This window comes from Dendronephthya gigantea, unplaced genomic scaffold (assembly GCF_004324835.1).
Source record: "Dendronephthya gigantea isolate DGI-Jeju-01 unplaced genomic scaffold, DenGig_1.0 000030F, whole genome shotgun sequence".
NCBI classification, from domain to species: Eukaryota; Metazoa; Cnidaria; class Anthozoa; order Malacalcyonacea; family Nephtheidae; genus Dendronephthya; species Dendronephthya gigantea.
The window spans coordinates 954,097-968,230 of NW_021163040.1; the positions used below are offsets into that span (position 1 = coordinate 954,097).

At 36.0% G+C, this 14,134-nt stretch overlaps 1 protein-coding gene and 1 long non-coding RNA gene across 2 annotated transcripts; one reads left to right on the top strand and one right to left on the bottom strand.

The window, feature by feature from the left end:
• The first annotated feature begins 3,189 nt into the window (after nucleotides 1–3,189).
• Nucleotides 3,190–5,076, top strand: LOC114524197. The gene is made up of 3 exons (XR_003687084.1): nucleotides 3,190–3,294; nucleotides 3,747–3,821; nucleotides 4,678–5,076. It is a non-coding gene; the product is annotated as an uncharacterized LOC114524197 (long non-coding RNA).
• Nucleotides 5,077–7,154: 2,078 nt separating this feature from the next.
• Nucleotides 7,155–12,002, bottom strand: LOC114524192 (glycoprotein 3-alpha-L-fucosyltransferase A-like). Its single transcript, XM_028545327.1, has 2 exons — nucleotides 11,935–12,002; nucleotides 7,155–8,540 (listed from the first exon to the last, which is right to left on the bottom strand). The coding sequence occupies exons 1-2, from the start codon at nucleotides 11,954–11,956 to the stop codon at nucleotides 7,366–7,368; spliced, it is 1,197 nt and encodes a 398-aa protein (XP_028401128.1). The 5' UTR covers nucleotides 11,957–12,002; the 3' UTR covers nucleotides 7,155–7,365.
• Between the last annotated feature and the right edge of the window lie 2,132 nt (nucleotides 12,003–14,134).

Here is a 14,134-nt window from a genome sequence, read left to right on the forward strand (position 1 = left end):
AATTCTCCCCCTTTCCCCCACAAATCAATGTTGAGTGATGTGCTATAACTCATTCAAGCATTTAGCATAGATTCAACATTGATTAAGGGGGGTTAGGGGGCGAGGGGAGGGGGAAACGAAACAGAAATATTATTTCTTTGCGTAAAAAACTACAAATCATTCAGAGTGTAGTCGATGGTTTTGGCCAGGATTGTAGCTAGCGCAGAACAGACTTGGCATAAAAGCTAGCTAGCGCAGAACAGACGACAACTTCGTCCACGTTGTAGTTCCAACTGTTTGTATTTAGCTTAATTTTTACGGCTTGATTGATATTATAGTCTGACAATCATTTGTATCTGACGTTTCATGTGCAATAGCTATATCATGCATAAAAAAACACGCAAAACTGCGGATGAATCATTTATTGCTCTTCTATTTTCAAGCGGCAGGTGGTTAATGTGAGGCTGTGAGCAATCTCTTTTTAAATGAACAATTAGGTATATAACATAAATGTCGTGGTGCATATTCATGCAGTACCGCAGTAATTTACATTGTGCATGGTAAACATTTTTAATATAACATGTGTCTATAGAATACTTTTGAGCTCTGGCAAGCTACATCATATACTTCGTACTTTTTGCCTTTCGTCATTTCGGGTGGCAAATAAAAATATCGTTATATATATATAGTTAAAAGAAAACAAACGAAGAATGCAATTGAAATGCTTAAATTTTTGCCTGTGATTTCAGAAGATTCGTTTCAATTAACTTTAGGTCAATCAGAACATACTATTGCACTTTACTTTAGAAATTTACTGTTATCGCTAAAATAAGAAGTTTTATAATATTAGTTTTTCCGAAATATGTAACTCTTGAGTGCTACTAATTTGTACGTTTGTTTGCGGAAACACCACGTAAATTCAGTTTTTCAAAGTTTACGGCGGTCAATAAGCCCAGGGGCCGGTTGTATCAAGCCCGTTTAGCTTGTTGAGAATAGAAAGCAAGTCTATCGTTTTACTCAAGAAGCGAACTAAATATTTTTAACCTTATAATACAAAGATACTGGTACGACTATATATTCAGTGCATAATATTCAAGTTGACTCGTTCAAGAGAGATGTAAGAGTGTTATTTAAATTTGACTAGCCATCCTCCAGACACACGGCTACTCCGCGAAGGTGAAGAAATAAGATTGGGTTGCAAAGCTACCGGAAGGCCCATTCCAGAGGTCAGCTGGTACAATGGTAGCATCGAGTTAACGAAAAATGTCAAGAAAGATAAAGGCTCAGCCGAATATATAAATCCCAAGGTATCGAGATGGGACAATGGAAATTACAAATGTGTCGCGAAAAATATTGCTTCTCAAGTCGAGTATACTGTCCAGGTTATAGTACGATGTAAGTATTGTTAAAGTTCGTTCGTAAAAAAGTGTTTTTGAATTCGAGTAAAATTACTCAAAAAGTTGAGTAAAACGTTATTTTTACTCAATTCATGCGTAGATTTACGCGAATATCGAGGAGTTCCACTCAAAATTTTGAGTAAAGTGTTTACGCAAATGTTTGAGTAAATTGTTTTGAGTAACTTAGGATGCTATACTCAACAAGCCGAGTAATTATACTTACATGCATTGAGTGAAATAACTCAATTTTACGATAAAACTTGATAATTTACTCAAACATTGAGTAAACTGATTATTTGCAATTACATTTTACTCAAGGTCTGAGTAAAATGAATGCTTCAGTTTAACGGTTTTACTCAAGTATTGAGTAAAATTACTCAACATGATCATTTGCTAGTAATTTTACACAATTCACGAGTAAAAGAGTAAAGTGAATAATTTGCGTAGTGGAAGCACTGCATGCGAATGTATGAATTTTAGTCTTTGGTTCCTGACGCGTAACTGGTAAGTCGCAGCTGAGTCTGTTGTGCGTTAAAATCTGTTGAATAATCTGCTCTGGACGTTAAAAGCCAAAAAGATGGAAAAATCAATTGACGGATTAAAAGAGTAGTTGGTGGAAATGGGTTTTGAGGATTATATTGTGCGCAATTTGAAGGTAAAGATACATATAACTACAGAGTTAACCTTTGGCCGATCCGTTAATTCCGCTGTTTATATGTTTTATCCTCGGTTTTATTTGGTTTTACAATATATGTTGGACAGAGGTTTCTTCGGCTAAACGCCGCATGGCACTAACTGCAGAGATTTGACGAATGCAGTCTTTCAATAGATGTTTTTGCGGAAGGCATATACAGTTCGTGTATACAAATCCGCCAATTATAAAGGAAAATCAAATGTTTGATTTTGGCGCGCGCTAATTACGGTATCCGGTCAATTAAATAAAATATTTACATGTTTATATAGAGCGCTCCCAGTGCTCTTATTCATGCTTTTTATTGCAAGAATATATGCCAGGGTGTTTTGATATTGAAATTATTTAAAATATTGGGGTTCGCTTGTTAATGTATCAGTGTGACAGTGTTTTTTTCACCAGAAAATCTGTAGCTTCAACAACCCGGTCTTCTGTTTATTTGGTCAGGTTTTAAATTTAATATTACACAACATATTACACAGAGTTTATAATATTGCCTATTGGCCAGTTTATAATGTAAATTGTTAACTAATAAACATGGTAAACACTTTGCCATTTTCAAATAGCTAACCGTGAAAAGTTCTGACCACATTCGACCTTACACATCAAGAGACGAAGTTAAATTAGTTAATGACCATAATGTTCATGAAGGTATTTGTAGCTTCCCAGATGTAAACACTTCGCAAATTCGATTTTATTATCTCGGTGTGCGCATCGCTTCTCTACGATTACCAACCTTGTACCCATTCTTGTAAGGGGGAGGAGAAGGCCATGGAAAAGGCAGCCTACCTGACTACAAATGCGAAACATATAATTTATAACCTTTTCTTTACAGTTGCCCGAGATAACTCATGGGATATTGTCGCAGGACTGGCGGTTGCCTTTTCTCTTGTAGATGTGGACGATGCTGGCATCCTTGAACTCCTGTGGGAGTTGACCTTCGATCCACATAGACTGGAACAGTAGAGTCAGTGTCTGTAACATGGCTGAGCATGGCTCACAACTAGTGAACGTATAAAACTCCATAATTTTCCCGTCCATTGGAGAACGATTATACTTTATTATTATATGGCAAACGTCACTTCCGGTGAAATGGAGCTCAGTGATTGGCTGAGAAGAATTTTCAGCGGTCCATTACACTTTCCCGTAATGGACTGACGTTATCGACGATCCATTACGAGATGAAAAACAGAGAAATTCTGAACGAAAAGTGTCAAGACAGTTTAGGTGCACTAATATTTTGCAATTTAATATTTTGTTCTTGTTTTTATCAAACGCGTAACAGGCTATACTAATACGAATTCGTGTATTTGTTATTTGTTTCAAGTGCAAATACATGGCTTATGCCAGAACAGTTCAAATTTACATGTGAACTGTTCTGTTTCCTTGAGGTCAATTCATTAATGATACCCCAAAGCATTCATAATTATAATAGGTTCTCTTCGCAAGTTTAATTTCATTGTTTACAGAATTTCGAGCTTTCTTAAAAGCAGTCCAGTCGCAAATATCTTTAAAAGCTTTTTTTTTAAAACATCTCTTTCATACTATTGACTTTTTAATTCAGGCGTAATCCAGGGCGACTTAGAAGATCTTACCCGCCTTGTCCGTAACGGGGCATGCATTTCTTGATGCTATGAGAGCTTCTAATTATTTATGGTACTTAATATTTTCAAGTTTAGATGAATGGATATCCTGAGATAATTTATATTCATCACGAATATCACGAGATAACCAAATGACATCCTTTTGGCGGAGTATCCTTTACTTAGTTTCATATATTATTATTGGCTATGGTGACTGTTTGAGAAAAATAGCAAATCATTTTAAGTTAGGGAACAGTTCATTGGGGGAGAGTCGTATTTATTTTTTTTGTGCCAACTGTCAATCATGCTTATCCTGTATTTAATTATTTTGTGTAAATGTATATAAAAAACTTCAAAAACTGGTCATTTCCAGAAACAGTTGCAGAGCTATATAGGAAGATCAATAAATTGGAGAAGGGCACATATTTATATATTCATTTTCACAGACTGTAAAAACAATCGATTTCAAAAAAAGTTAATGATGCAGAACCCCCCCCCCCCAGTTACCAACCTTCTGCTGCTACTGGAAGGAATAAATATAAGAAGCAGGCATTTGATCTCAGTTTGTTGCAACAATGTAAAACAATTTTCAAGTGTCAGAGTGACCAGATAAATGCTCAAGAAGGGGCAAACCATTTGAACATTCCAGGTATGCTCCAACCCTTGGGTCTTTATCAGATGACAAGACTCGGTGGAAAGGACATCACCTCTGCTCTCATCTGTGCTGTGCTCTGATCTTAATCTAACCATCTCCAGGTATTGTATTGCATCATCACTTAGTAATGGTAGTAGACACCTACCCCTAATAGGAAAGTGGATGACTTCCAGCCAAGAGCACAGCTCCAATTAAGTATTTCAATGCAGGTAAGTTTGACAATAATCTTCCAATAACTCGTTGCTTATTTTAGATGTATATGCAATTCTTGTCCTTTCCTATACACAAGCAAAAAAAAGAGAAAAGAAAGGTCAGCAGGAAACGTAAGATGCTATCAGTGAATTCTCTGACAAATTCTTAACTAAAACTAAGCTTGTGAAGAGCTATATTAGTCATTCAAGTCAGTTAGAACTGAAGAGACAGAAAAAAAAGGATCCAGAAGAAAAATCCGGAATGAAGAACGGAGAAGACGTATGCTGACTATGACTTGGAAAATATGTATCGAAGCGGACAACTAAAAAAGCTGAAAGTTCCAACTCTCGACCTTTACATTAAACACCATAGGATAAACTGTTGACATGCAAGGTCTTCTAAAGTCCGAGAAAATAGACATTATAACAGCCCACATTATTAGGTTTATACTGGCAAGAAATATGGACCAAGCTTTGTCTTATTGGTTTAGTTTCCTTAACACACGCAACTACAATCATGTGCAAAAATTATGAGACTTTACGTATTTTAAACACGTTTTTTCCATTTTGAAAACTATTTTGTCACGTATTTCTTTTAATTATTGACTATTTCCTCCTTTCCCCATTAACAATGTTGAGAATGATATTTTCGGCAAATCAAATGGCTTGGTATCATAGGAACAACATTGTTTTGGGGGGAGAGGGGGGTAGATACTAGGTGTAAGGACCATGTCTCAATAATTTTTGCACATGATTGTAGGTTCTATAATTTATTTGAAGTACTCCTTCTTTGAAGTACATATTTGGGATTGAATACATAAATTGTTATATGGATAAATAGAAATAGATATCGTTATTATCCTATATTTCTCCTTTTTTCAGACGTTTTAAAAAATAGCCGATGAGGCGCCGGGGGGGCACGTACTTATAGGCCAAGTCATGTGACCCAGGCTTGTTTCTTTTTCGTTTCTCTCCATTTCCGGTTCCGGAAACGTTGAAATGTGAGTTAGAGCACGGTAAGACAAGCTTTACCATTTGTTTTCCCATATATTTCTCCCTTTGTTTGCTCGTATAATCATAATTACACTAACAGGCCCAAGAGGCCCTTGTGTAATTTGAATTAAAATTATTAAATTGGTAGTGTATTCCATACTCCATCTGAATAAGAACGATTTCTGAAATGTCGCAGTCTTGCACTTTGTGGTGACACAAACAGTAGAGTAATGGTACGGTGCGTTTGTTTTGTATTTTTAACGAAGTAAGTCTATTTCCGCAAGTCAGAAAATAACATTTAAAAAGAAAACGTTTGGCATGCAACTGCATGTAGCTACCCTTGGCTGCTTTTCGGTTGAACAATTTGTGTGAAGGGCTAGAGGTTGGGAAGCGTTTGCCCATTAGACAATGAAAATATAGGGGGACGTTTGTTTTTACGGATTGGCTCAACTGTTAATACATAAAATATACATGGTTTGTGTTGTGAGATCATTATTGACATATATTGTAGTTATAGGCGAAACTAATATAAACTCATTATGCGAATTAAACAATTAAGTATTGTTATGTTAATCAAGTAAAAAACCCAAAAAGATTTGCTATATAAACTCGTGTAAATATTCTGCTGTATGTAGTCGACGGAATCTTCTTTAATATATGTATCCACACACACCTGAGTTGTGTTCTGAGTTTATAACAGTTTGGAGACCACATAAAACTACCATGCAACTCATTAACTATGTTAGGTAGATTTATGCAAAAAGTTGTTCCTTTCTCATCACATGTCTCTATCTGTATTTTGTACAGATAAACCAATAGCAATCTTATAATTAACATATTTTTAAACTGAAGGTTGATGAGCTTAGCAAGACGAATGCCATTGGTAAATTTGGCTAAAATTCAATAGACACGTGACGAGAAAGGAACCATTTTACATAAACCAGGACAATAACATAGTTAATGAGTTGTATTGTACTTTTATTTATTGTCCAAACCATGTATATTTTAAACGGAGAGTAAACCAGATTATATTTCTTCGCCGTTTCTTCTACATGAGGGGGTTGGGGTAATTTGAGGATTACAGGTGAAGTACTCTAATTCAACGTTGATTTACGAAGTACTAGAGAGTGCGCAATATCATATAGAAAGAGCAAATATAGAAGATACAGAAGTTAACTATACAGTCTGTTTCATCCGTATAGGAATATTCAGGTCTGAAGATTCCTGTCTAGACCGTACAGTGGATGATTTTTGGTAAGCAAAAACTAGTCCCGGATTGATAAAAAATAATTTCTTTTAGAGTTTCTTCTTTCTTTCCCAGTTTGATATAAAATAGTTTCTTTCAAACAAAACACACCAAGACCCAGTCAATTTACGGGTAATGATAAAATAGGCACTGGTACCCATTTTAGCCGTGTAGTCCGGTAAATTGGGTGTAGTGTAAACTGGGCTATAAAGTCAACCTTCAAACCATTTAAAAGTTTTGTAGACAACTTACCAAAGCGTTACCGGTACTTTCAAGTATGCTATGAAGAAAATAACCGTTAACTGGTACCATTTTGTCATGCCGACGACGACAGCGCAAGCATTTTAGGTCTAGTAATAAGTGTAGTCATGGAAAACGTATACTATTAAAGAGAAAAAACAAAGATTATATAGCTATGATTGATAAAGAATAATGACAATGATGATGCCAAATTCTAGGGCCATTTTTGCCCGCAACGAAGCCTCCTTTCATCCTATGATTTTGAATTTAAATTCGCCCAAATCAAGTCATTGGTAAATAAATAAAATTGCAAGTGAATTCAGTATGAGGACAAGTTTGAGGTAAAATCGCCATAATATCCAATAATTCGGACTTTCCGTGTAAGTTCCTCTAACGACAATTATATGGGTTATTATTGCATTGTTTTTTCACCCACTTATGCAGATAACAGTCTTTGCTGGGATGTTCAAAGTCTGTAATGGTTTTGTGCCACTTTGGTTCCTCGATGAATTTACTGTTCAGCTTGTTCAGCTTTGAACATAGGGTACTCCATGCGTAGGTGCCCATGAAACGAAACTCATAACCAACTTTGTACGTTTCTCGCCACTTGTGCAGCTCTCTATAAGCTGTGTCGTTTTTGTCCAGCATTTTCAAATATTCTGCCAGCTCCTTTGGCGAATCAAAGTCATTAACATGAATGATTGAGTTCGGAGGTACACGAACATGCTCTATATAGTCTTCTTTGTAAGCGCCCATCACAACTGGGACAGCATAGTTATCAAATCCCTGCATCCACATTTTCTCAGAAATATAGTCGCGGCAGTTCGAGTTTTCAAATGCTAGATAAAACTTGTAAGTTTTAATTTTCTCGCAGCCTTTGTTAATGTAGTACCCTTCACATTTTAGTTTTTCATCACCGCATTTCCCATAGACGTCGACCTCCATGTATTTTTGTAGCTCCTTTACAAACTGACCTCTTCCATTTTTTACATAATAGCAATTACTCAATAATACAGCTGCAAGTTTGGTTTTATTTCGCACAATGCCGTCTATATCTGTCTCTTTTTTCTCATTCTCGCTTTTGTTCAGCTTCCAACCGTGTAACATCGGGACATCAGCATCCGTACGATAAGTCATTGTCCAGTTGAACGCATATTTCCCCCTAAAATCGCTCATTGTAAAACCAACAGGTTTCAGAATGGCATGGAACGGCGACTCTACGTTGAAGTATATCCATCGTTGCCATGTTGATCGACTTTGTGGCATATATTGGAGGTGGCCGCCTAATTCTCTCACATCTATTACAACAAAATCACTAACATCAAGTAGTGACCTATCTCTTGTTATGAAACAGTTGTCGACATAAAGGTTAACCGGTTCACGCATTTCACTGCTGAAGAAAGTTGGACACCAGTTAAGAATTGTGAACGTTTGATTTTTGATTGGAAAAACATTTTTATTATTCTCATATTTGTCGCTCGTATGAAATATGTAAAGTAGGTAACCAGGCAGGGCAAGAAATACCAACGCAAATGATTTGAAACACGCCACCGGTTTCTTGGATACTATAATAAAAAAAGAAATAAATAGCCCACGCATTAATTTTGTGCTCAGAGCAATGTTGGTAAGTTTTTTAAATTGGTCGTATAAAAAGTTTTTGATTCGACCTGTTTTGCTGCACGTTTTAAGTAATCATTCCTTTTCACAGCAAATATACTTATTTATATTTAGATCTATACGAAAGTAAAATAATTTTAAGAATTCTCATATTTATTAGGGGTTTCTCGTAGAAAAAGAAAGTTATCTATTGTGTTTTGGGCCCGAGCTGGCCCGCTTTAACCGGGCTGGAAAACTACGTTCTACCCATGCACCGACAGCTGCACGTGTTTGTATTCAAGATGGCGGATGATTAGAAATTAGAAATACTGCCCTGGTTTCGGAAAAGAAAAATCAAACCGTGCATTTGCATGACCATTGTCATATAGAGTGCCATTAATTTTGGATCGTTATAAGAATATACCCAAAATAACATTCGTATAACGCGGCAGGTTAAAAAATGCTTTCCAATTAAAGATAAAATGACTACAAGCAAAACATTTACCATAGCAGATAAACCTATCTCCGATAAACAAACTATCGCAAACGCTTCCTGCAATTATTTTACGCGTGCCACCTCGATGGTTAATCCGCCACAACTGAACTTCACAGACTCTGTTTGGTCGCAGACCGATACCACGAACGAACTCCAAGCTAAAGAAACCCAGAAAACCAACTATTTCGCTTTAATACCACGTGTTATAAATTAAGAAGTATTAAGAGCCCTAAAGTCAACCACCGGCTCCAAAGCCGCTGGTGTGCATAATATCGCTCCCAAGCTAGTCAAAGATATTATACAGAAGAGATTGCATCACCATTAACCACACTTATCAACCGTTGCTTGACTTGCGGACTTTTTCGCCCAACAGCTGAAAAAGCTGCCAAGATAACACCAATTTATAAGTCCGAAGATAAGACGGCCCTTGACAACCACCGACCCATTTCAGTATTACCAGTGTTTTCGAAGGTTATAGAAAGAATCGTTTACAATCGCTTGTGATACTACCTCGAAAAAAATAAACTTCTCCGTGCAGACAGGAGCAGTTTTTCTCGATATACGAAAGGCTTTTTATACCGTGAATCACGCATGACTCCTCAATAAACTATGTGACTTGTACACACTATATAACTTGTACATATATGTTGTATCATCATCATTTTTTTCCTTGATGAGAACTGTAGCTTAGTCGAAACGCTGAAAATTGTATTTTTTACATTTATGATTTATATACAGAGTTTCTATTTCGAATGCTGGGAAGCAATGTCAAATGTCTTGCTATATCCTTTAACAGCAATAGTTAACAGTCGAATACAGAGTACTGATGTGTGGAACTCATCAGTATTGGATACTATTCTACTGCATGGAAATAGCCTTTATATACCTTTTTAAGTAATTCAGTTAATGAAGACTTACTACTATTAACTGATGTACGGTACCTGAATTGGTTTCTCTTGATGAAGTAATATACCGTTTTCAATATAGTCAGTCATTTGCTGGTGATGTATTGTGATGTATTTATGATGTATTTACTTTTTTCAGGTATAACGCTACAAAAATCTTTGTATAGTAGGCACATCAGCAGAATTTTCTTGTTAGTTCAATTAGGCATCTCCATTTATATTTAACAGTTTTTTACATCATGATAAACTGATGTTAGTTAACCTCTGCTTAGTTTGACCCAGCCAAGTTGGTCTTTAACCCAAATACTTGCAGAGACATTACTCACTTTTGTTTTTTTCTGACAATATTGTCGAGATTAATATAAGATAGACGGGAGTGAGTTAAACGATGTGCTTCTGAATGTCGAACAACATTTAGGTTCACAACGCTTCTACTTTATCATAATTTTATCGCTACTCTGGTTTTGAATAAATGAAAGTAATCACCAAACAAAGATTAACTTTCACGATCTAACGTTTCGACATTCCGGTCTAGTGTCTTGAAAGTCAAGTCCTTATATACTCTCAAAATGACGTCATCTATCAATCAGATGTAAATATTCTTTTAGCGAATGGCTTCCGATTTTCGTCATCCCTACTTAGGGCACAAAGACTCGCATTAAAACGCCAGGCTTCTAAACAACGCCTTTGTCCATAACGATCACTAGTGGTATACGTGGCATATCATTGGTGTTTCCTGTAATCTGATTGGTTCTTAGCAGAATAATTTCAGCACGAACCAATTTCATGCATATAAGGTTGATTTCAAAATTGCTTACCGGTGCGATAGTTGAACTGTTGTCACAGAATAAATTTTTTTAATAATGGGAAAAATTCGGAATTACTAGCTAAATATGCTCCGAAACTATGCACTGCAAAAATTACAAAAGCTCGAAAAGGTAAGTCTTAGGGAAAATATCTGATTTGATTGAGATTGATTTGTTCTCTTTAAAACTACAGTACTGTCCAATGCGGTTGCGGTTCGGTTGCAGTCGACCGATAAAAACTGAAGACGACTGCAATGGAAAAAATACGACTGCGGTTGCCGTTCGCTTCGCTATTTTAATTATATATAAGTATATTCAAATATATAACTATACAACTATACATATAATATATTTTCTAATATATTTAATAATATTCACGAACATTCACTTCCTATTCGATCACAAGACTGAATATTTATGAAAATTTAAGTGGCTGCATACGTTATATATGACACACTCTGTATAATATAATTACTATAAAACCATAAATATAACTGCGACTATAACTATACAACTATAGCCCGCTTTATGTTGATATGGTTTGAGAAAAGTTGCAAAATCATACCACGTTATTAGATGTGGAACGTGTTCATTTATGTTCATTTATTCATGTTTATAATAAAAAACAATCGCTTTACGTCATATGAATACACACACGACTGTTAATTAACACTAAGTTGTTAGCTGCTTCTAGCTATAACACTAGTCTTATGGTATTAAGTTATTATAAAAAGGAGTTTACGTTTTTGACAACGGACTGCGGTTAAATATAGTTTCATCTTCCATTCGAAAACATTTTATTTATGCATCTTGTTTAATAAACAAGTAACGTTCCGTAGTTGTCTTGAGTGTGAAAGGTAATCCAACCACAGCATGCACCTTATCATGCATACATAGTATTATAATATAACGGTTTCACTTTTAAACATGCAGCGAGAAAGAGTAAATATTTTGCTTTCCAAGACGCCACTCCTACGAAGAACAAAATGATCAAACACTCTCAGTTCAAGCACTAACTTCGAATATGAAAAGTCCGTAGCCATATGTTCAGTGTGCATTATATTATAGCCATATGTCCATTGTGCATTATAAACTTCTCTCTAAGACTACTCGAAGACAAAAATGTATAAACCAAAAATATAGAATATACTCATACCAATTCCAAAAGATCTGAGCATTATATTATTGAAGTCCTGTCCAACGCAATTTAAGATACTTAGGCGTCCACGTATAAACAGCAAAACTATTCGAAAAATGCTAAAATCACTTGAGCCTGCAGTATCTTTTAATTCATAGAAAAATGAATTTAATCCTCAATAAATTACAAGGATGGCATTCAGGTTAGATTTAGGTTTTACAGACAAAGCATTCCATGGAGGCTGATCTAAAGAAGATTGGATGAGGTGTCGAAGCCAGAGCGGAGATAAAACGAATAACTTATGAATGCAAAACGAATCAGTATTTCAGGCTTTGTTAAATAAAAAGCAGTGAAAGCATTTGTACTAGCAATTATTGATTGATCCAGGCCGTAAATTAATTCTGAAGATTCTTTATCAAGTGCAATCAGGATATCATATTCAACTATAAATGTGCCGGAATATTTTTAAATATTTTAAAATTCCAGCAAAATTTAACTTTTTTTTAAAATAGATTTAATTTGAGCCAATTCACCTTCAAACTAGGAGTCGATTTTTTGGGAACTTCCAGGATAATCCGAGATCAACATACCTTTAAAAAGCTTTAAAATGGCAGTTTTTCACCCAAACCAATGTTTAATATATATTCATTCGCAAGTTTGCTAGTTACCAATTTTAACTCGTTTTGGACCCGTGCACGGCTATTCCAAACAACTAAAAAGCATCTACGAAATCACATAACCAACTGAGCTAAAACAAGATTTGTGCCAACCCCCCACACAACCTCCTGGACCATCCGCCATTCATTTCAATCACGCTCATTTTATATTTTTAGTGCACATTACCTTCTTTTACTCTATTATCATGGCAACCTTTTTTCTCTATTACCATGCATGGCAACCTTTTTCTCTATTATTACCATGGCAACATATTTTCTCGATTGCCAAGGCAACCTAACAAAATAGGAGTGGTGATATAAGCAATTTCAGAATATTAAAGCTTTAGTTATCAATAATTAATTTATTTATAAGTTAATGTATTGAAGTTATTGAGTATATACTCAGGAAAAAATTACTTCCCTTTTGCATCCAGAAACATGGTACTGCTATGGCCACCAAAATGGCACCCTCATCCACCATCTTCATGGGTGCACTGGAGGACTCTTTACTTTCATCTGCACCGAACCATAAATATCCGCTCTCCTGTGGAAAAGATACAATGATAATATATTTTTACTTTGGACACACGGAGAGGATGCATTTGAAACATTTACCATACATCTAAATACATTTAACCCAACCATCAAATTCGAGGCAACATACCCCACAAAAAGTGTCAACTTCCTTGACACAATAGTATTATAATTCATAACCTCTCAAAAAAGGTTATATGTGCCAAATCATCCAGTCGTGGTTTATCAAAGACACAAAAATCTAAAGGAACACTTTGTACGCACCAAACACATCTAACCATCAAATCACAATACCACAACACACCACCTACAACCATAAGAAACCTTAACACGAAACCCTCCCCTTGTAAAAAAACCTTAAGTAATACCACACATTATACCTTACCTCATCAACTAAACCAATGGGCCATCCAAAATCACCTTTCACCAAAGATTAAATAATTCCCCCACCCAGACACAACTCACAGAACCAACTCCGTCAAGTGACAACCAACACATCGAAAAAACACACCCACAGAGATCACATAGGAGTTATGCAACAGACTGCAAACAACCACTTTCTAAACACTCATTATAAACAAACAATCCTCACTTCAGAGCATCCCACGGCAAGAACACAACCAGCTGGACCCCTTGGACAGGGGTCGGGTCGCAGCTCCTCGCAAGAATGATTTTCATTGGTTGAACTTTACAATTACTGTTTCACCCAATAGCAGAGCTTCGTTATAGAGCAGCATTATCCAGTTGGACAAAAGCTTCCGAGCACTGCGACATCAGCACAACCTTGTAACAAATAAATAATTGGGACCCCATACCACATAACTATATCCATATGCACAAAAAATAATTTTATTGATGGCATGGAGGGCAGACAACCGCCAGGCCCCGAAGACATAAGCAGGGAACTACCAGTGAACTGAAATAAGACTCGAACGCTCACTCTGTCGAAAGTTTGAAGCCAAGATGGCGGACACTGAAGCTTTTCTTGTAGCTATGATCCAGGCCTCCACGCGGAAATTTCGTAGGTA